Source organism: Diaporthe citri (assembly GCF_014595645.1).
Source record: "Diaporthe citri strain NFHF-8-4 chromosome Unknown scaffold_1, whole genome shotgun sequence".
In the NCBI taxonomy this organism is placed as follows: domain Eukaryota; kingdom Fungi; phylum Ascomycota; class Sordariomycetes; order Diaporthales; family Diaporthaceae; genus Diaporthe; species Diaporthe citri.
This window is the reverse complement of record NW_025064846.1, coordinates 6,299,027-6,321,570: the sequence shown is the minus strand read 5'-3', so window position 1 is coordinate 6,321,570 and position 22,544 is coordinate 6,299,027. Positions and strand designations below refer to the sequence as shown.

The window sequence follows — 22,544 nt, the reverse complement described above, 5'->3', positions numbered from 1 at the left end:
AAGTCAATGCTAGCTCTGTCTGACACGCCTGGCGGCCCTTGTTGCCGGCATCTTCTGTTTCGGGTGTTTTTCCCACGACGTCCACGGCCTCGAGCGCCCGTGCAAGGAGACAAAAATGGGCAACGGGAAATTGACAGCTCCCAGATGGCCATGACGCAGCCCAGAAGAGGTTTAGCCCTCTGCTTGCGAACCTCGCGATGGCACTCTGAGAGTACCATCGTGCCTCACTCGAGCCGTCGCCGCCCCCGTCCTCACCATTTTGCGCTCGGCCCGTACAAGAAATGGGCAGCCAGCGCCGCTGGCTCGGGAGCCCAAATGCCTGTCCGAACCCACCTGCTGCTGCTCCCGCTGCTCCCCTGATCCTGGCGCCCCTGGAGCCCGCCATGTGCTGCAACTTACGGCCGCCCTTCTGCGCTTTCTGCGGTTATGGCACACAAATGCCAGAACGGCTCCGGCTCCCTTCTTCTCACGCGGACGAGCGACGTCACCTCCCGGCACACGAAACACAGCATTCATCTGGGATCCCGCCGACGGTCAGGAACACGGCGAAAAGGGGCCGCTGTCTTGCAGGCCGTGGTTGGCTCTGGTCGATCCCGGCACGCTCCCGGGTCCAGGGTTTCCCTTCCGCGAGCAATGCTCGACGGCCAGATAGGCTCGAGATCCCGGCGCGCTCAGGCACGGCTCTGCTTTCGCGCACATGGTGCCCCAATTCAACGTCAGCCAGCGTCATTAGTAATTACAGGTGGATACTTGGTATACCTACGCCGACTTCAATCATATGTCAACGAAGAAGCCGTCCACTTTCGCTTAAAAGTATGCGCCCTCTTTGTATCTCATGTCTTCCATCATAGCTCCCGCTGAATTTTCTCCCCTCCTCTTCGTCTTCAGGTTGGGTTTGAAAGGAAGTCTGGCACCGACCATGGAGGTCTTCGGCGATTGCCGTCCTTGAGCCACGTCCACATCGCTTGAGCTCGTCAAAAATGGGTGCACCTGTCCCGAAAGTTAACAACTTGTCTTAGACAACGGGGTCGAGCTCGTGTCGAGGCTCTTAGCCAGCAATTCCACCAATCTGTTCTCTCCCGAGGGTGCTGTGGATCTTGCCCATCTTACGGGGATTCGTACTGTGGTACATTGCTTATGTGCAATTCGGCTATTTCTGCGATGCGCAAATCATCAGCCCACCCCGGATCTCACGGCTTTTGAGTTGGAAATGATGGATTCTCAGTCTCTGGTCTGCAAATTTGCGGATCAATGTATGAGTCAGAAACACTTTCAACAATTCGTTCATAGACTAATATGACCTTGAGCGAATCTGCCGTACTTACCTAGGGTTTGACAATTTTGTAGCCTTCACTGTCCCTTTCTCTTTACACATGCACGCGCACTCGTGTACGTATACACATATTTGACTGTTGATCACGTACACGGCCTGCATTGACCTGACAGGTGCCCACTCCACCCCCAATGCTTAAAGACGTGTGCAGGTTGGCCCTTGCCTCCGAACCTTCGAATGAGTAGTGCTTTGGTGTCTGGATAGGATCCAAAACGCATTGGAGATCTACGACTTATTCAAGTAATTGCTGTTTAAAGAACTGCTCAGCATCCTATGGTCGGGAGTAAGTGGCCTTCCGAGTTCGCAAGGATCAAGTTTCTCTGAGTGAGCACCGTGGACCTGGGAAGGTGACAGACATGCTGTGTGAAGCTCAACTGTTGAGTTATCAAACATATTAGTAACAGTTATAATCACTGCACAGTATTTCTCTCAGATTATCACAGTACACAAGTAGCTGTATAGCAAATGCTAATGAAAACAACTATGCTGTTATACCACTTTGGTCTATATACATGTCCAATAAATCTGGGCACACGAGGAACAAGCCGAATAAAATTTTGATCAGTAGACTTAATATGGGAACTACAAGCTGACTGCTTGATGCAGACTCCCCAGCACAAGCAAGCACTTGCTTGCTGTCCTCGGGGATCGAACCAGCTGGAGCAGAATAGCAATCTTACCGTGTTAGAAGAACTTACCTTAGTCCTCGTCAACCTCTTGGGTTAGGCCAAAAACACTGCACAAGTCTCGATACTTTTGATCGACCCTACTGCGGCTAACTCCAAGCTCTTCACCAGCGTCGACATTGGACCTAAAACGGATTCCCTTGAGGAATAGCAGCTGGCGAACTTCTAGTTCCGACCATTCCAGTGCTGCACGCTTACATCGAACAAACAACGCCTGGCGCTCCAACCTGAGCTGCGCAAGTCTGCAACGTTCCTCTGGCGAAAACCACGTGGATGGAAGCCCACACCAACCCGGGACCTGTGGGTTGTCCCCGGGGCCGTTCAGGTTCCTCACCGTGTCCAGGAGGGCGAGCATCCCGAGAGGGGCAGCGGCGCCTGGTTGACCATTTTCTTGAGTGGGCGGTCCCGATTCTTCTGCTGGGGTGACGGACTTGCTCCCACAGTGGGGGCAAACACAAGTGTCTTTCCCCTTGGACTCCTCGTCATCGATCGCAATGCAGAATGATCTCTCGCAGCTGCCACACCTCCAGTCGCTATACTGATACATGGCGGCGTTCAGTTGGTAGTGTTTGTATACGATATGTGAGGCTGTTGGTCTGCGAGCTGGGTATTGTTGGTGAAGCGTGCTACCGAATGTTGATTCCTAAACGGATATGGTTGTTTAGAGTTGTACCTGAGAAGCACTGAGAAGGTGACCTATATTTATCATGTTCCCGATGCCCCTTTCAGCTGATCCTTCCACTTCCAGTGTTGGTCAGCGAACAAAGTCATTGTACGATCAATACAGCAATCGTGTTTGTCTTTCCGCATTGTCTCTGTCCATAAAGGAGCACCTTCAGGGGGCGGGCAGACCAAGGGCGATCCCTTGTTTGAAGGCCGTGGGGTCAAAGTAAGATCATCTCAAGTAGTGAGGGACATTTATCCCCGATTGATCCCGTTTGACGTGCACATGACAATGAAGAGCTGGTTTTGACAGCATATGGCGGAAAGGCATGGAGCCTGTCAAATTCTTGGTCATCTCTATTACAGCGTGAAGACTGCTGTTGCCGCGTACACCTATGTCTTGTCTTGCAAATGTCCAGATAGCCACATAGACCTTTGCGGTGGTGCCTCTCCCATCCTCAGTCTTTCAAGTCGCAGCCGATTTCCCGCTATTTGTCCGTCAGCAATCAAGCCATCAACCATGCCTTAATTCCTCATCCCCACTGCCCCAACGCTTTACTTTCGCCTACAGACTCCAAAGCTTGTGAATTGCTGGACCTCATCCTAATAGCGATTGGGGTCCCGGTTCTCTTCCAAGATCTGGTCCAGAACCCTGTCTAGTTGTTCCAGATTCTCATCTTCAGGGCCGGGCCATCACCCTGCGGCCGCAAAAACTGACTCCTCCTCGTGATCAAATTGAAAAGGGCGACCAGGGGGTTCCTCCTACTGCTGCTGGCCCGTCGCGTATTTCTGTGTCCACTCCCGGGCCGTCTCGATAGCGGCCTTCTCGTCCTCTTTCCATGACTTGGCGACGTCTGCAGCAAGCGGGTCGTCTGGGTTGGGCGCGCCGAGGAGGGCTTGAATCGAGAGGAGGATAGTGCGGATCTGGAGGGCGGGAGACCAGTTGTCTATGAGCTTGTTAGCGTCCCGCCGGATCTCTGGACAGGGGTGAGAATCGTCCTATGCGCACTTTTCAGGACGTCGAGGCAGATGCGGCCAAGCTTGTCGACGTTGGGGTGGAATATCTTGGTGAGGAAGCGGATCTTGGGTGGCGTCATGGGGTAGTCGTCGGGGAGAAACAGCTCCAGCTTGAACGTGCCACCTAAATTTGACCGGTCAGTCCTGTTTGCAGGCTCGCATGACCCGACATCGCGCACCTTGATAGGGGGAGGAGTCCGGGCCGTCGATGGTGACGTCGAAGTAGCGAAGGTTCTCCTCGTGAGGGACTGCACTGATTCCGGGCACACTGGGAAGGGAAGTCAGATCAGGAGCTACGGTCTAAGCCTCTGAGTTGGCAGGCGGCATACGGTTCGGCCATCAGGCGCTCAGTCTCCTTGACGATTCTCTTGGGCAAGGCCATGTCGAGTGTCACTGCTACTACGGAGTAGCACAGCTGGTTTTGGTTGAATGGTTCGTAGCTGAAGGTGACTCTGGCGACTAAAGATCTTCCTTGAGCCAGACGATCACAGGTCTTATCGAGAACGGACCGGGCGAGGGGTACAGCTAGGTTTGGACCGGTGTGGCGCAGTTTGATGGGGCGGACAAACGAAAGTTCTAGACCTGAGAGGGAGAGAGTGGTATAGGAGGGGGTTGTGATAGTGGGTCTGACTTGGAAGTGGTGGGGAGTAGCAGTCGTATGTCTGTATGCAGTGGGAAGATTACAAGCTGAAGTTGATGGTGATGGTATCATCAGGCACTTCGTGACTACCGTTCCGAGGAGGCAGGTGCTTGGTGGGATGTCTGCCAAGGAGGGGGGGGGGCCTGATTAGATAAGAAACTTTGTACCCAAGTACCACTATCTCAGCGCCAGCAGCATGTCGGAGAGGGACCCCTGGTCTAATCGACCTCAGCTTGTCACATGGTGCGTAGGTGCAACTTTACCATGTCGCGAGATCGGTATTTGCCAAATTCCTATTCCCAACGCCCTCTTCATATACTTCCCCATTCAGTCTACGATGACAACCTGCCCCAGACACCACATGATTCAAGGACTAGTCCCTATGTGACTAAATCAAGCATGGTCCCCCAGAGACAAGCCACTCCTCCGGCACTCTCATCATGCCTTCAGTCTTCGACCAGCTCAAGGCATCGCCAAAAAAGGTGAAGACCATCAAGTCGGCCTATGAGAGCGAAAGTTTTGATGCAGATGGCACAATCCACGTGGATGGTCTGGTTGGTTCTGCCACAATATCCCCGTCCGGCCGCGACGTCGCCCTTGCGTCTCCGGAAGGATTGGCCATTATCGACCTCGACTCTCCCTACAGTCCTCCTCGCCGCCTGAGCAGTCATGGGCTTCCGTGGCTTGTCGTTGATGTTCAATGGTCCCCGTTTGCTGCCCGAGACTACTGGGTCGCGTCTACCGCCAACCATCGATGTCTTGTCTGGAACTTGAACCTCCGGGATGACTCGACTTCTGGCGCCATCGAACACTCCCTGCAAGGACACACCAGGGCGATCACTGACATCAACTTCTCCGCCCACCATCCTGACCTTTTGGCAACCTGCGCCGTAGATGGCTACGTCCACTGCTGGGACCTGAGGCGGCCGAGGCAACCAGCCCTCACCTTCTGTGACTGGTTTGCCGGCGCTACACAGGTCAAGTACAGTCGCCAAGATCCATTCATTATCGCATCTTCTCACGACAGATGGCTTCACATATGGGACGAGCGGAAGTCGTCTGAGCCATTGAGGTCTATAAGTGCTCATACTTCCAAGATCTACGGCATCGATTGGAATCGTTTCACTGCCACCGCCATTGTGACTTGCTCCTTGGACAGGAGTATCAAGTTTTGGGACTACAGAAATGCCGAGGATGTTCCAGAAAGAGTCATTAGAACTGAATTTCCTGTCTGGCGTGCCAGACACACGCCCTTCGGCAGAGGCCTCTTGGCTATGCCTCAAAATGAGCCGGGACATCTGTATCTTTTCGACCGACGCATGGGCCCTGATACCCCTGTTGACGGACAGGTCGAGCCAGTTGCGACATTTGAGGGCCATGGTAGTCAGAAGGCAAAAGAATTCCTCTGGAGAGCCCGCGGTGGTATCAGCGAAGACAGGCTCGACAACCGCGAGTTCCAGCTGGTATCCTGGGGCGAGGACAACAAGCTCCGTTTGACACGCCCGGAACCTCAGGTCTTGGAGTCAGTGGGACACGTCAAGGGCATGGCGGCAAGGACAAATCTGGTTATAACCAGAAAAGGAGCCACATACAAGACCTTTCGGACCGTAGATGATGGCAACCACCATCGACGAACAGCGACCATGAGCGATTCTCGGACCGGGGTGTCTCGCCAAAGCGCACTTACTCTGGGCATGAAGCTACCATCCTACCGGACCGGACCGTCCTGGAAAGGACCCTCCATGAAGGCCAAGAATTCGAGAAACGGCAAAGTGGACAGAAGCCAGGCTCAGATGAATTGGATGAGAGGTATCACGATGACTAAGAGGAAATCGAGTACCGACTTTCCGCAGCGAGCAGCGTCCAAGGATTCCTCGATGTTCGGGCTGGGCTTTCATGACGACCAGTGGGGCGAGCCCGAATCGCTACAAGAGGAGTTTGTCCGAATCAGCACTCAGCTGCCCAATGTCAAGTGGGACAGCATTGACATGGATACGCTCATACTCAATGCCTCTTTGAAGGGCCCGTGGGGCGTCGATGGTAATGACATCTTCATCAAAGTCAAGGTCGACATTCCGCATGCCTATCCCAAGAACAAAGCCCCCAAGTTTATCATCGAGAGGAATGCTTTCATGCCACCCGGCGCTCATGAAAAGCTCGAAAGCGAGGTTCACCAGATTGCTCAACAATTTTTAAAACGCAAGCAGAATTGCCTTGCTGCAGCCTTCTCCTACCTGCTTGGGGAGGCCGACTTAACGCAAAGCACAACCTTTTTCAAAAACGTGCGCGACCTGGACGACGGAATAGATGTGCTCGCTGACGAAAGCTCGAGCGAGGACTCGGACAACGACATCCCGGCTGGAGCATCGGCATCAATGTCCATGTCGCAAGAATTGAGCGCGAGCACTGAAATCGATAACACTCTGGCACCAAGCCACCGCCCTGCCATACCTCCAGTGATTAGGACATGCGGCGCTCGATTTTCAAACGATGGGCGGCTGGTCAGCTTCTTTCCAACCAAGGAAGCCAAGGCTCTGCTTTTCAGTCCGAACGAGACTTTCAGGGAGCGTCCAAAAGATCAGCCCACCTTCGCTGGCTTTGGTCGTCTCACTCATGAGTCTCCTCCACGGCAGCGGTACCTTGATGGTGAAGCCTCGGTGAATGATGATGTATCAGCCATGTCAGACGATTCGGATGACTCGTCGTCTTCGAGCGATTCAGAAATGACTACCATGCACAAGATCAGTCTGTGGTACCGTCCAGGACGCCGCTTGCACAAGACCTGGAGTGCGAATGAGTCACTCCGTTCCAGTGGCGGAGGAACTGGCGCAGGCACAGGCACAGGCACAGGAACCGGTACAAATCGTCGCCGGATCGGACGACCAAAGAACATCGTATCGTTGTATGATATGCGTGACATGCTACCATCGAAGAAGCAGTTTGCCGAAGAGTACATCATCTTCGGCGACGGAGCCCATGTCTGCGAGCACAATGCTCGAGTGGCGGAGAAGTATGGGTACCACGACTTAGTCAACATATGGAGATATTCAGCACTTCTGCTGAGGTCAGACATCCCGCTGGAGTTACATGAGCATCGCCAGAAAGACAAGTCCGTACTCGTCATTGCTAGAGATGCCCTTTCGAAACACGGGAACCACGAGCACCGTGCAGACAACGACGAGCTCCTGAGGGGACGAGTCAAGTGGGGCCATCACCCACTCGCGCAAGACTTTGTTCATGATCTATTCGATTATTTCGGACAAACAGGGGATATACAGATGTTGGCGATGCTGTCATGCATATTCGGAGAGTCATCGGCAGAGGACAGTGTGGCGTATGCCGAGTCTCGCTTGACACAGCCCGAAACACCGCTGCCGATGAAAGCCCCATCGTTCTCCTTGGAATACTTCCCGACAGACACTGCAGAGTGGAGTATGGAGCGAAGGAGTGGCTACAGCTCAGCAGTAACAACACCCCGAACGTCGCAGACGCCCGTTGTTTTCTCCGATCCACAGAGTCCAGATGTCCTCTGGATGGGAGATCCTTCGTCGCAGTCGTATTCGACTGGTGAGACGCCGCCACACAGGTTCTTCAAAGACCATCATCTCAGTGAGATAGATCACACTCAGAGCCTTTCCACGTCTCCAAATGACCGTGCTATTCGTCGGTCTCAGTCCGTCCTGGCATCCACATTCACTTCAGGCATGCCACGCGGATTTACTTCATTGACGTCCTCATCTCCTCCAGGGCGCAAGCGTCCCAGCCCAGCCGAGAGGATCATGGAGAATATATCGCACATCCATGGTAACATCACCTGGGGAGGCTCGACATACTTCGGAGCGTCTTCGGAGGCCACAGAGACAGCGAGAACGTCTGTGTCAGATGACGAATTCCGCAGAGACGAGCTCGTGTCCACGATACCCGTCAGCGTGACAGTGACAATCGAAAATGAATCGGCATTCGACGACGATGGGTGGCTAGCTACTCCTCTACTAGACCCTAGCCGGAGCCCTGATTATGCAGGCTATCGCTACGCGTATGCGGAGATACTACAGATGTGGCGTCTCCCCTTAGCACGATTAGAAATCATGAAATTCAACGTCCTTAAGGAGGGCAGCTGGAGTGAAGGCGCACGCCTCAGCGCTGACAGCAGCTGCATTGAATCCGCCATCCACGACGCCAGCCAATCCGCCACCGGCACGACCTCTCCTACAATCATACTTGGTGGCAAACGCGAACAACTCCACACGCTGCAGGCGTCCGGCCGCGGCCTCGATGTGACAGGCGTCTGTCGTGTCCACGAGATGCAGCTGCAACCACTACAGTATTCTCAGAGCCCGTCTCTGGGAGGCGCGGTCGGTGTCTGCGAGAGATGTAGGCGTACACAGACACAGCTCACATGTGTGTACTGTCACGAGGCCATCAACGCGCTCTATCCAGCTTGCTTGGGCTGCGGATGCGTCTTCCATGAAAACTGTCTCGCTGAGTGGCACAGCATGGGAGAAACCGAATGCCCTGCTGGCGATGATTGCCAGTGTGTCGAGGAGGCAGACAAGGGCCAGGTAGAGACCTGGGTCGCCATGAGGGCGGCGTTGGGGATGGGGCGCGAGAGAACGGAGTCTTACGGCCACTCGAGGGCGAAGACAAGCCACGGGGAGAAGGACATCGCACGGGAACGGAGTGGCAGCGGCAGCGGCAGTGGGAGTACCTTGTCCTCCGGGGCTGGGCTTGGCAAGGCCGCGGTCATGGTGAGCAGACTCAGAAGAAAGTCGGCGCCGGCGCCGTTTTCGATAGGCCCCGAGGGCGATGCTGATGATCAGTCTACCACCCCTGCAGCCGGGCCGGACTCCCCTGCAAGCGTCTCGGGCTTCCAGGTGGTGAGATCTCCTCTCGAGCGCGAAAGTGACGGCGACAGCCTCTCCTCTGTGCCGCCGGCGAGCTCTGCGAACACGCCTGCTAAGCCAAGCCCCCTTGGACCGGGAGTATCTGCTGCGAGGTTGAGCCTGGGCAACAGGCTGAAGAGCCTTGAAGCTCGGAGGCCGAGCAGCTTCAGGCGAAAGAGTGGTGACAATGACGGTGGTCACGGTGCTGGCGGAAGTGGCAAGAATACTAAGCATTGAGCAGTGCAACTTAGTGTAAATTATGTGGTATCTTGGTGTGTGTGTGTGTGTGTGTGTGTGTGTGTGTGTGTGTGTGTGTGTGTGTGTGTGTGTGTTATACTCGGGTTTTCCAGTTTCAGGCTTCGGGATAATTGTTCTATACCCATGGGAGATGTACTAACACAAGACTTGGAGCCCAACCGGGAGGTCAAGGTTGACTCCGCAATATTCTACGACTTGATTACCCATTACTCGAGGCCGCTCAGTCCAACAGGCAGGCGGGGCTCCCTTCGACGCCACTATTATTATGACGGCCGTGTTTCCACCACGTCTTGGAAATTATGACATTTTTCGCGGCCCTCCGCAGAAGTCTCAGGATGTGCAACGTCTTTTTTGCTGACGGAAGCTCGCGAGTGGTGGTCATCAGCCGCCAGCTCCCGAGCCGGTGCCTCGTTCGCGGCCATCTCCGGGAGCGCGCCATCGTCGGCCTCGGACGGGGCGTGCGAGGCGTCCATCTCGTACAGGTACCTCGGCGGCAGGTGGTCGGAATGCAGCTGCGGCTTGTCACCTGTCTTCTGGAACGTGTCGCCCTCGAGCTCCGGCCGCCCGGCCGCCCTGCGCCTCCGGCGCCGTTGGTATATGAATACCCCGAGCGCGAGGAGGCAGATCGCGGCGATGCCGCCGACGACTGGTCCGGCAATCCAGGCTTTACTTCTTTGGGTCTCGGAGGCTTATGGCGAGGTCAGGTCAGCTCGAGCATCTCGGTGGAGTTCGGTCTCGGCAATTACTCACTTGTGGATGGGGCGCTGCTGGCGAGAGAGGTCTGCGATACCGGGTCGTCAGAGGTGGGCGACGAAGTGGACACAGACGCCAGGCTTATCGGTGTAGCTCGAAGCTGGTTGATCTCCTCCTGAACCGTGTGTATTTGCGAGGAGTAGGTGACAGGCACCGCAGCCGTGAACCACGAGGGCAGCGACGTCGCCTCCAACGCCGCATAGATGAGGCTCGTCGGGTCCCCTGTCACGCTCGCCGCTCCGGCAGAGAGGCTGACGGAGTAGGCGAGCTGGCTGAGGATGGACGCGGGGATGTGGCTCGAAACGATCGAGCCGACGGACAAGTGGAAAAAGTATTCCGGCCGAGTTGAAACGGCCATTGCGGGTTTGTACAATGTCTGGACGTATGATTCGCCGCCAAGGCTGCTGGGTATGTTCATGATGGTCGGTGTATACGTCGGGTACGTTATAAGCCATGACGCATCGATGGAAGCATTCGTTGTGTCCGTAGCCTCGCAGAAATTGAGCAAAGCACCATCAATCGCAGTGACATCCCCACCGTTAGATGTGATACAATTTTTGCACCCGTTGATATAATTAATGAAAGCACTCCCGTCATCGCAAAGCGACGCGTTATTGTTCCTCGATTGTGCTTCCAAGTTCGCATGGTCTGCGATTGTCAGAAAAATCAAGCAAAGGGCGGGACCAGAAAGACAAGACTGACTACAAATATCAAAGCAAACAGCCGGTATGGCATTGCTGCTGTTGTTGTCACGAGGCTTCGAGAAGCGGGGCAGTAGCCACATTTTTTCGGCGGATGGTGCAAGTCTTTGTTGTGTGTGCGGAGAGTGACAGGTTGAGAATGAATGGATTTTGCTGGGCCACATGGGCAAGCGGCAAGGGACATCAAATATATTTGAGCGGTTTGGGGGCATGCCGGCTGAAAAGCCGTGCGACGCCCATTTCAGAATAATTGAGACATGAATGTTTCTTGTTGGCTGTTCCCAAGCACATGTGCATATAGCTGCATGCAGGCTGTCGAGCCCGTTGACCTGCAAGTCTAGTTGGTAGACCACATTGTGGCACAAGACATTCGGAGGAAAAGATCTACAATCCGCATAAGTGTGACTGTTCAAGGATTTCCCTCAGACGCATGACGGAAAGCCCTATTCGATTGGACATACTGATAGAACGAGGCTCTGGCGAAAGCAGCAGGGACTGGAGCACGCTGAGGGATCTTGACCTTCCACATTGTGACCCGAAATTACGGTCCTACGGAAAGGCCAACTCTTGACCTGTGGACCAAGACGCTTCGATGCCAGAAATTGCTGACAATGGTAAATCCTGTGGCCATAGTTGTTTTGATATGTTGGAGAAGATCCAATGTGCAGGGTTCGTAGAACGTTGCACAATTAGCGGTAAGCTTCTCAAGAAAGAAAAGGTGCAAAAAGAATCAATGATCAAGAGGGCCTGGCAAACACAGCTGACTAGTCACGTAATAGTGGGGCTTAGTAGATCATTTCATTAAAGGCTCAGTAGTCCATAATATAAGGCGGCTATAGACACCACTGCTGGTGTATGCGACTGTTCTCATATCAGAAGAAATTTACAGTAAAGCAAACATTCACGAGTCTTTGGAGCCATGGGGAGAATCGCACACGTTATACGAATCCTCACTTGATGTTCCTGATTGACAGGCCTGTGAATCACAACGCTGCCAACCTTATATACACATGAGTCCCGGCTCTTAGACAGCTGTGACTTCCATGTGTGGCAAGCTGACATGCGGTTATGTTGTGTGCCTTCCATGCCGGAGCCTCCCCCTCGACCTTTTCTCGAATCCTGGCGAGTGTGATCTGCTCCTCTGCTCAAAATCACTCTCAGAGTCTCCATGCTCTGCCACTGGACGTGATGTGCCAAGATTGCTCATTCTAATAGTTTGCTTGTTGGTCATCAAGACACCCGCCTCTCCAATGAGTCAGGCCCGCCAGCAGATACAAATTTTGTTACATAGCTCGCATGATGTAGTCGTCCCCACTCTTAACATAGAGCTTAGGTGAGCATAGGATATGGGCTGTGTAAAGCCACACCCGTTGTTCCACACAGTAGCTCAAGCTGATTGCGAAACCATTTGAGCCCGAAACTTGCTTTTTGGGCACAGATATTGTTCTTTATATCTCCTTGTATGGGGTATACTCAATCAACCGTGGAAGATATTGAAAATTGAGGCATCTTGATGTTGTGACTCCAGCCGCCATTGGCAAGACAATCCACCAACATTGGCGGTGGTCGCCGCCGTGAATTGTGCGCATCAAGGACCAGGATGTTCGGCTGTAGGGACGAATTTATAACCTGTTGTATAAATAACAGTCGTAAGACTAGAGTACAGTTAGGCCACGATCATGGTGTTGAATGTTTCGTTCGAGAAATTATATACATAATTGGCCTCCATATGTATTCAGACGGAACAATGTCGATAATCGCTGTCTAGTTGTCTAATCTGCCACATTGACGGCGGCTCAAAATCATGTAGCAGGTCTTGAACGGGCGGTATGGGCGGACTTGGATCTGCTGTAGGCGACCGAGGCCAGCGATTCCACCGTGGAGATAACCTGAGCATCCTCGGTGAGTGTTGCGCAGATGAAGTTGATGGAGCAGGTGTGATGGCTTCTGGTATAGGTGGGATTCCTCGGGCCTTGGAAAATAATGGTGGCGGAAAACATGGAGACCACTCTTTTTCCTGGAGTGGAGAGTTGTATCCGGGCTCTGAGTAGTGTTTTGTGACTGCATCGTTCTCTGTGTCTTGCATTGTGGAGTCCATGTAGCCGGAGAGGGTTGTGGCTTGCCCCCACGACTTGCGGTGTATTGAAAATCTGGCACTGCTCTTCTCTGGAATTGGAGGCGCCGCTTCTTTGGCTTGGTGTTCTGTGGCAAAATTCGGCGACCATGACTCCAGCGAGGTAGAGGGCGCTGCACATGATTGCATGGTCGACGGCTGTAAGCAGTACGATGGAAGACGTAGTAACGTCTCGGGACTGTATGCTCCAGTGGCCGTAATGTTCCTCTCCACCTGAATGCCGGGAACTGTGTGAGAAGCCGCCGGTACAGCTCTTTCTGGCGCGCTCAGCCTTTGAGGTCGGAGTCTACTGACGTCCAGAAATTTGCGAGTGTTGAACCTCATACTGGGTCGAGGTCTTTGTGAGTTGCTTTGGAGGTTTTTCCTTGACTGAAAATATTCATCCATCGTGGGCAAACATGTGCAGATGAGTCCTATTGCTATTTCGATTTGACTTGTCGTATCGGTCGACTGGTCAGCTTTGCCTCTCTGCAATGGATTCTGACACAAGCCTAAAGCGCTATGAAAGTATGTGCTTTCGAAATTGAACGTACCCAAACAAACTCGGTCTCACGAAGTCCAACGTCGGGTCCTTTGTCTCTTGTAAGCAAATGACAAGTACCATGCGGACGAGTGATACTGCCGTTGCGACCTAAACTTAAAATGTCAGCACTGCTGTAGGTCATACACATACATATTTCTCGGAATATTTTCCTGTTTGAAAAATGCTCTTTGACAATCCAGGAGAGGCTTGTCAAGCCACAACTCACACTTCCAGCTCCCAGAATCGCCCATATCTTTACTCTAAGCCCCCACGACGTCCACAAAAATGGTATCGTCATCAGCAACACGAGTATGTCCGTGACGACCGCCCCAATAGCGTCGGATAGAAATACGGAGCGGTAATCATAACAAGACGAGTCTTCGCCATAATCCCAGTATCCCCGGGTCGGCCTACACGTCATGATTTTGAGAATCGTCACCGGCACGTAGTAGCCCACCATGACAGTCATGAGGCAGTAGCCGATATACACGAAGAGCCTGTTGCTCCGCAAGGCCCGCACGGCGATGAGTAGCAAGGTGGTCTTGGTAGAAAGCGCCGCGGGGCTGTAGACGATAGAGTTCCAGTAGGTCGTCTCCAAGATGCGTTGCAGCTGCGACAGCGTCACCTCCCAGACGTGGTGCCCGCCCCCGTGCTCGGCGAACACGATGCCGCTGGCCAGATATGCGATGCCGAACAGGAATGCCGCCGCGCAAGACCAGTCTTCGACCTTCGGGGGGGATGAGAGCTTCCAGGGCGTGTACACGCGCACGAGGAGGAAGGGCATGGGCAGGATGAGTGTCAGCACTGCTGTCGCCAAACTGATACTGTAGAGAGCATCCTGGGGGTGGTTCAGGTTGGCAGTCCGTCCTGGTGGAGGTGGCTCGGCGCCTTCGACTTGTGCTGCCTGTTCAGCCATGAGTACTCGGTTGCGGTGCGGTTCTGTTGCCGGCTAGTGCGCGCTGGACTTTTTAGATATTGCATCCAGGGGGAAAAAGACGACTAAGATATTGCTCCGGCTTGAGAGTCGATTTCGATTTGTTCAGTCTCTATATGGTTTCTCTATTATGAGCCTCGGTGCACACGTTGAAACTCCTTGCGATGCACACGGACGGCGGCTTGATTCGTGCGAGCAAAGCTTACACGCCCTCGAGATCGAGACTGCATCGCTTGCATTGTAGGCACAAGATATGCGAGTCATATTGGCACACGGTGCAGGCGATCGAACTTTATTTGCGAAAGCATTTTCAACCAGCCCAATAGAAAACAAGAGCAAAGACAAGATGGATCATGCAGCATTTCTGGCATCTGACGCGGGGAGCACTGGAGGCCCAAGAGATGCAATGTGCGCTCCAGTGCGTGTGCTTAGGTGGTACTGAACTCCCAATAAACATTTATATAACATTTCAACAACTGCGATACCAGGTTCCAGCATCAGAATTTGATAAGTGTCCAAGATCTCTGAGGGTCATAAGCAGCTTTGAGTGCCAAGTATATTAAAGAACGACACTTCGCTGTGAGTGAGACCACTCATCACCAGAAGTCCGGAGCATGGTTGGCATAAATTGCGCACGGAAAACTCCAGGCGAGACTTCCCTTTCGTTGTCTCATCTTCAGTACCAGTGAAAGCCTTGGTAGGTGACCTGCTTCGTCCCAACGAACAGGGAGACTTTGGGGGGGGGGGGGGGGGAAACCCGCTGATGCTCTCACCGCCGCCTGATCTTCTCTCGCCAGCCGACAGTGGCATCCAATATACGCCGTGAGATGTAGGATCTTCAGTCAACGCTGCTGGAGGTGAACCAGATCATATCCACGAGTCTCATAGACACCGGACGGCCAGTTCTGTTAACCTCGTCCGGTCAAAGCAAGCCCTGCCTCGGAGCCACATTTCCGTCCCTGCCCATGAGCCCCACGAGCCAGTGCAATCTCCCCTACTCCCCCCTCCTCGCAGGCTCCCGCGAACCCGCAGCGGCGAGTGCTCTAATGCCAGTGACGGCGACCCAACCCGCGATGGCGACGGTCACAGCCAGCCTCAGCTCCCTAGCGACGCCAACGACGGCCGGGCTGATAGTTAGGGTGTGGATGTGGTTGATGGCGCCTGAGTGCTCGGCTGCGAGGGCGAATGACTCCATTTGTTGTCTTCTCGGTCTAGTGCTGTCTGCGGCCTGCGATTCTCGGTATGGGCCTGCCTCTTATGGAATGGTTGGTGGTTGGGGGGGGGGAGGCGCTGTAAGCCAGCTTTAGCTGAGTCTGGCAGGCGACGTCAATTTTGTTCGAGTGCCAGGATGTTGAGGTTGGTGAGAGCTTGAGGCTTCAGGAGTCGGGAGTACTCAGATAATAAGTGGAATGAACCTGGGAGAGAATTGTGGTCGCAGAGGTGAGAGCAGTTATGATGTGCCTGCTGCATTGGGCGAGTGAGGTAACATCTTGTGAGTGAGAAAGTCGATGACCATTTGAAGGTCATGATAGATCACGGAAGTAGGGTTGGGGTCTTGAGCCGGCTGGGGGGAGTGACAGGATGCGGCCGTGTGTGTGAGCTGCCTTTGAAGTCAGAGCCTCTGCTTGATTTTTCAAGCAGCAAGCGCAGTCGGGGAATATGGAGAAAGACTCATCCATCAGCAGAAATCATCGTGGAAACGCCTTTTGTGGGTGAAAGATGCCATAATTCTAGCCGTGGCCGACCATTGATGGCCGCACCTGCAATGACGGGGTTTCCCCCCTGTCCTCTATTTCCAAGGTGCAACAGAAAAATCCCATTCTCCAGACCCGGCCGAGATTCTTCCCTTTAGAAAATCCAAACCCGTCAAGAAGCCTTTCCCATAAACCAGTTCTCTGATGCAAAACACTCCTCTTTTTTCCGGCGCAACGCCTTCGGGACCGCCCCAAAATGCTGGTGAAATTCGAATCTTGTAAACTCTGTTGTTGGTGGCTTGTTGGAGGAAAACGCGGCTGCCCACGGTTGTCTATGTAGAGCCATTTGCTCTGGTAGACAGCAAAAATATAACGACAATGCGGCGTGCGACTTCAGCGTCTTCGCAAAGTTTGGTATCGGCTGGAGCAATGGTGGTATAATGAGTAAGCTCGCACAAAGATTCCAGAACCTTGACGCCGGGTAATCAGAACCCCTTTTGAAACGGCCGAGAGTGTATATAGTCTTGAGGGCGAGTGAAATGTCGGAAGAGATTGATCTTTTGAGGTTGGGCAAAATAGTAAAGATAAGGTTGGAGCAGCTGGGCCCCAAAGAAGAAGCGAAGAGATCAATCATAATATGACGCATTTTGGATGATCCTTCTTCCTCTTCCGCCGCCGCCTCTTCCTGCTGTGCTCGTCGTATTTGTATCGCGTCTCGAACGTCTCTTCGTCCATTGCCTCTATGGCATCGTCTACCCTTAGCATCTGTCGACATATATCGATGAAGACTTCATCGACGTTCGCTGTTCCCTCAGGTCAGATTCCACTACCACTGCTCGTTGGGGTTCTTGAGCAGGTACTTACTCCTGGTCCTGGCGCTCGCCTCGTAGTAAGGAGCGCCCCAGTCTTGTGAGACGGCAAATGCTTTCGTGCGCGGGACTTCTCTCTGATCCTCGAGGTCGGCTTTGTTACCGATGATAACGATGGGCACTTGATCCCTGTCTTTGATGCGCAGAATCTCTTCTCGAAGACCATGCAGCTCATTCAGTGAGGACCGCGATGTGATGCTGAACACAAGCAGGAATCCCTGACCGTTCTTCATGTACACGTCTCTCATGGATGCTGCAGCAGGTCAGCGGAGTTGTCTTGAGAAGGGGCCCAAGGGGCGTGTCTCACTGAACTGCTCTGTTCCTGCGGTGTCGAGGCTGGGCATGTGTTAGCCACGTGAGGCTCGACAAGACATATCGTTCGAGACACCGACTCACATTTCCAAGACAACCTGGCGTCCCTGAACTTCGCGTTAGTTGTTTGTAGTGGGGCAAGGCAATTTGTAAGGCTAGGCACATACATCGACGGCCAGTTGCTTCTGGTACGAGTCCTCAATTGTCGGATCATAGCTCTCGATCCATTCATTGTGGACGAATTGTGCTGCACGTAGTTGGTCAATTCCGCAGCTTTTACGAGAACCATGGTTCTTGGAGGTTTTGACAGGGAGCTCTCGACAGGGGGCTACAAGAGATGCCCATGTCGATGGGTGGGCTCCACTCACCAGTCAAACAGCTCTTCCCGACGCCGCCTAGTAAGAGAACGGGGGAGCCCCAATGTCAGTCTACTCGGGCGAGACAAATTTGAGCGTATTTCTACGCGTACCTATGCACACATGCACGCGCATGCGCGCATGCCGACACACACTCATACATAGGCGCGCACAAGAAGAGGGTGGTTTTGCAACGGGATATGTTGCGGGGCACGTGCTCACCTGCTCCGAGAACGACTACCTGGAACTCCCGACTTCGAGTCATGTCAGCTGGTGGAATTGTTCTAGAAGGTAGGGGTGGTTGGCAAGTAATGGGTGGGCAGTGGGGTGACCTACAACGCTTGATATCTTGAGTGCGGCATGGTTTTCAGCCGAGCTTAAGAGCGCATGCATTCAAGCCTGACTCGAAGACGACGTTGAGCCGAGTCCCCCAGCGAGGTCGAAAGTCAATGCCTCGACAGCCGGCAAATCAGGACCGGACAGGCTTGCGACAGACTTCGCCAAGGCCTGTCACAGAGTCGCAGGGAGGACGATATGGAGATCGCGTGGTGATTGAGTTCGGCATGCAGCACGAATTTGCTGGATGCAGTTTAGGAATGAGAAGTCGGGTTTGGATCTCGGGATCGACCTGGTCGAGGTCAATTGACGCCGAGGCGGACCCTGATGTCCCTTGAACCTCGAGGCAAAGGCACAGGCGCAGGCGCAGGCACAGGCGCGGGCGCGGGCGCGTAATCCCTTCCTTCCTTCCTGGCTTCCTTCCTTCCTTCCGCCCGCGTGCGTTTTTGGGGGCTGGGGGCGGCGGGATGATCGAAGAAGAATGGCGAGGGAGAGAGTGGGGAGGTAGGCTTGGTGCACCGAAGAAGAAATGATGGTCGTAGACTGAGGTACAGTCCAGGGGCCTGGCGGGCAGTTGCCCGACTACCAAGTAAGGAGCGTGGCGTCCAACGTCGCAGAAGCAAAGAGGTTCCCGGTGAAAGTCGAGAATGGAAGACAGACAGCCGGCCCTGCAGTGGAGTGCCCAAGATGCGGGAGGCAGGTGGGCGCGGCGCAAAGTTGTGGTTGTGGTGGTACGAGGCGTTTAGACGGCTCGCAGGTAACAAGAGGCGGTTGGCGGCAGCTTGTGACAGTGCAGGCCTGCAGGCGTGGAGGCAGAGGGCGCAGGACCCAGGTAAGGAAAGGAGCCGAAAGAAGTTGTGGGAAAGCCGTGGGCGTGGCGCGGCGCGGCGAGGCAGGCCAAGGTAATGTTCCGAGGGCCAGGCCGGTCGAATCGAGGACTGGAGCACTGGGGGAATGGATTGCACGGCACTGGCTTGGTTGGCGTGGAGAAGAGTGTGTCTTGTTCACCGAGTGGGCGGCGGGCCTCTGAGGCATCAACAATAAAATAACAGCAACAATGTCGACGAGGCCGAGGTGTTGCGCACGCAGGTCGCACGCTCGGCAATAAATCGACAAGGCCCTTTCTTGACCGGTGTTCCCACGTTCCGTAAGGGACCTAGCCAGAAAGGCAAAGGTAGGTAGCCTGTACTAGCACCAGCAGCGCTTGGCTTGGCTTGGAGGGGAGCTGTTTGGGGCGCCCGGGAGGATCACCTCGTTAGGACGGGCTCTCTGTGGTCCGTGGTCACCGTGTGTGCAGTGGCGCTGCAGGCGCAGGTGATGGAGGCACCAATTGACGCCCCAACATGTGTAGAAGGGGGCAAGCCAGGAGACCTAAGCGTTGGCGGAGGGGGATCGATCAGCTCTGCGTGGCCGACATGAGATCAAAAAGAGGGGGGCCAAAAAAGACCAGAAACGAAAACGAAAGCAGAGGCAAGCAAAGGTATGGCAGGCAGAGAGAAAAGGTGAGGTCCGACGGATTGGTATGCGATGCTGGGGAGCAGGCACGTACGCACGTATGTATGTATGTATGTACCTGTAGCGTGCAGTACCCATCAACTGTAGATATGGCGGAGGTACAAGACGTACCCGCGGGCGTGCGGGCGTGCGGGCGTACGTACTGTATGTGTCCGTAAGCTGCACTGCTCCTGCCTGCTTCTTTTCTACCGCGAGTGCCTATCAGGTGTAGGTAGCTCGGCCCATCCAATCGAGACAGGGTTGCAAGCTTCCAGCGGGCCAGGGTCCAGAACGCAGAGATGCAGACAGAGCACAGAGTGCAGAGTGCAGGATGCAGAATGCAGACCGTCCAGAGATCAATTGTGAGCGATGGGAGATTTGATCGCTTGGGGGTGCCGGAGTGGGCAGCCAGCCAGGGGGTTGACGGTACAAATAAAAGTGCGAGGTAGGGATTGTGGTGGTTGTGGCTGCATTTGCAGCCGTGGCCGCTGTCCGTTCAAATGTTGCTGCTTGGTCTGTTGGTCTGATCGCCTCGCCTCTACTAGGTAGAGGCAGTCCACGTACCTAGGCAGGCAGTCTAATTTATTACTTTAGACTGTTCTGCACGGTAACAAACAGGTCAAGAGAATTACCATGGTTTGGTTTCGAAACATGGGAAACCTGAAAATTGAGCTGCTCTTGACTGGCTGGTGCGGAATGTGCCTCGTCTGCCTGCGACTTGTGTCGTGACAACCCGGGCCATGGTATGTTATATTCATTCAGTGCGCACATATTCCAGCTATGCAGCCTGCAGAGACTCGACTCAAAGTCCAGATCGGGGTCGAGGTCGAGGCCCAAGTCGTCGTTCGGGGACGGCGACGAGATACACCCACATTGCTGGTACGTGGACGTAATTAACGAAACTTACCTGGGGGCTCCGGCTTGAGCGTGATGTGGTCTCGCTGGACTAGGCGGTAATATAAGCACAACACAGATGTCATCTCCCACCTCCCACCTCGCTTGCCGCAACGCGCTCTCCTGAACCAGGCAATAGCCACACATCCATGTACATTAGGTACAGTAAATTCATGTGTTTGTCGGTGTCTCCTGGTGTCGGGGGCAAAGAGGGAGGAGAGCCCACAGCAATGTTGCCCCCCCATGTTCGGTTCTGAGCCTGACATGGCTGCACGGTCACCGTGGATTTTCTCCCGCGCGCCCGCACCTGCAAATTTTCCGCTCTTTCACTCTGCCACTCTGCCAGACAGCATCCACCCATCCATCTACCTACTGCTATGGCTCACAACCTCACCCTCACACTGGGAGACCACCTGGAGCCCACACTCGGTCGAGAGGCTGGGGGCTCCCTGGGCAGGAAGCGCTCTCCGGGCCGGACGGCCAATGGGAGGGTCCAATGCTGCGAGTCAGCTGCAGGCTGGCCTTCTTCCTGAAGTTCCCCGAACGCAACCCCTGGCCGCCTTCTTTTTTTCCTTCCACTGAACCAATTCCAATCGCGTTAGCCCTCGGCCACTTTTTTCTCACTCCTCACCACCAGGTTGATGACAAGAACCACTTTCGCGATCCACATGCCCACCTCATCCACTCCAGAACCCAGTCGCCATGCAGCTCGACGAACCTTGCACCCCACCCCAGCCGAGCACCACGGCACAGTGTCTTTGTCTCTACCGTACAGTACGATCGTACTGCCCAGCAGCAGATTGCTGTGGTCATCATCGTGTTGGTTGGCGCGACACGACTGCTCGAGCTCGCCCCAGTTCCAAGGAGTCTACATGGCCCGCCGTGCAGGTGTAGCAGGCGAAACAAGTCGGCAGGGCTGACAACCACAACGGCAACCAACTGGTCCAAGCCTAGCCAGCGTTGCGAAATCAGACACGCGGAACTTTGTTTCGAATGGCAGGACTACACGCTCATATATAGACAGGCACTCACACATACTATCTAGCACCTGGTTGGTCATGGGTACTTGTGACAGCTCACTTAGAAAAACCCATGGTGCCGAGTACGGTATACCTTCGACAAAATGTACATGTAACCTCATTGCTCCTCACCCTCGGATGCGACTCAAGCTCGCTGCCAATGCTCCTCCATGACTTCACCAGCCCCGCGAACGGTCCTGTACCCCGATCAAGTCGGGCAATGAACAAGCTCAACGCTGTTGCGGTCCACTGATGATGACTTCATCGCCACGGGCACGACAACAGACCCTCCACGCGGAACCGGATAGCCATGGAATGTCCCCGTTCTTCGACCCCGAACCCACCCACCTTGAACAACATCGTCCGTGCCAACCACCACCTCGTCTCAACCACAATATCGCGAGGGATTGCGCACCTCTTCTGCCACTCTGCACTCTGCACTATGCAACATCTCGTGGCTCCTAGATATCCTCCAACGGGATCTAGGAGCCTAGACATGCTCTGGCGTCGTCAGTTCCTGCTTCCTGACTCCCTGCTTCCCTGACTTATATCTCCTGTGTCTTAAGCCCCGATTCGGACGACCCCAAGTCCCAGTGGCCTGGGTCAGCATATGCTTTCTAGCAGCCTGAACAGTCTCCCGACCACCTTCCCCTCCTTGCCGACACCTTTTTGTGCAATGCTTGTCATCCGGAACCGCCTTGATGGCTCCTGCTGTGGTCGAGACGTCCCTGAAACCACCACACGAGTAGGTTGTCTGTCTTGATTAGCAGCGCCGAGTCAGCAGTCGGCAACATCTCCGCCAGTATCCAGCAAATCGGGACGAAGAGCGTCGCTCTCGCCGTGACATGCCCTCGCACTGGCCGACACTCTTGGTGCTCGCAAGCCTCCGGCAAAAATAGGGCCTTCACCGAGTTTACTACTAGGGCCATCGAAAGAGGCCGGACTCGCGCGCAATTGCTACTCACCGCGGAGTAGCTCCAATCGGAAAGCCTTGGATCCTGACCCGGATCACTCCCTGGGGAAAATGCACCATCAAAAGCCCGCA

At 54.3% G+C, this 22,544-nt stretch overlaps 6 protein-coding genes across 6 annotated transcripts; 1 reads left to right on the top strand and 5 right to left on the bottom strand.

Moving 5' to 3' along the window:
• Nucleotides 1–2,032: 2,032 nt before the first annotated feature.
• Nucleotides 2,033–2,566, bottom strand: INS49_001677 (uncharacterized protein; the record flags this gene model as incomplete). Its single annotated transcript, XM_043162501.1, has 1 exon — nucleotides 2,033–2,566. The coding sequence occupies one exon, from the start codon at nucleotides 2,564–2,566 to the stop codon at nucleotides 2,033–2,035; it is 534 nt and encodes a 177-aa protein (XP_043031007.1).
• Nucleotides 2,567–3,444: 878 nt separating this feature from the next.
• Nucleotides 3,445–4,081, bottom strand: INS49_001676 (uncharacterized protein; the record flags this gene model as incomplete). Its single annotated transcript, XM_043162500.1, has 4 exons — nucleotides 3,445–3,629; nucleotides 3,692–3,823; nucleotides 3,879–3,967; nucleotides 4,029–4,081. The coding sequence occupies 4 exons, from the start codon at nucleotides 4,079–4,081 to the stop codon at nucleotides 3,445–3,447; spliced, it is 459 nt and encodes a 152-aa protein (XP_043031006.1).
• Nucleotides 4,082–4,779: 698 nt separating this feature from the next.
• INS49_001675 (uncharacterized protein) lies at nucleotides 4,780–9,459 on the top strand (the record flags this gene model as incomplete). The annotated part of the gene is made up of 1 exon (XM_043162499.1): nucleotides 4,780–9,459. One exon carries the CDS (start codon nucleotides 4,780–4,782, stop codon nucleotides 9,457–9,459), a length of 4,680 nt encoding a protein of 1,559 aa, XP_043031005.1.
• Nucleotides 9,460–9,743: 284 nt separating this feature from the next.
• Nucleotides 9,744–10,591, bottom strand: INS49_001674 (uncharacterized protein; the record flags this gene model as incomplete). Its single annotated transcript, XM_043162498.1, has 2 exons — nucleotides 9,744–10,168; nucleotides 10,231–10,591. 2 exons carry the CDS (start codon nucleotides 10,589–10,591, stop codon nucleotides 9,744–9,746), a joined length of 786 nt encoding a protein of 261 aa, XP_043031004.1.
• Nucleotides 10,592–13,522: 2,931 nt separating this feature from the next.
• On the bottom strand, nucleotides 13,523–14,507 carry INS49_001673 (uncharacterized protein; the record flags this gene model as incomplete). Its single annotated transcript, XM_043162497.1, has 2 exons — nucleotides 13,523–13,559; nucleotides 14,008–14,507. The coding sequence occupies 2 exons, from the start codon at nucleotides 14,505–14,507 to the stop codon at nucleotides 13,523–13,525; spliced, it is 537 nt and encodes a 178-aa protein (XP_043031003.1).
• A 2,342-nt stretch (nucleotides 14,508–16,849) lies between these two features.
• INS49_001672 (uncharacterized protein) lies at nucleotides 16,850–18,021 on the bottom strand (the record flags this gene model as incomplete). Its single annotated transcript, XM_043162496.1, has 7 exons — nucleotides 16,850–17,022; nucleotides 17,084–17,341; nucleotides 17,396–17,424; nucleotides 17,485–17,507; nucleotides 17,568–17,647; nucleotides 17,769–17,795; nucleotides 17,979–18,021. 7 exons carry the CDS (start codon nucleotides 18,019–18,021, stop codon nucleotides 16,850–16,852), a joined length of 633 nt encoding a protein of 210 aa, XP_043031002.1.
• Nucleotides 18,022–22,544: the final 4,523 nt, after the last annotated feature.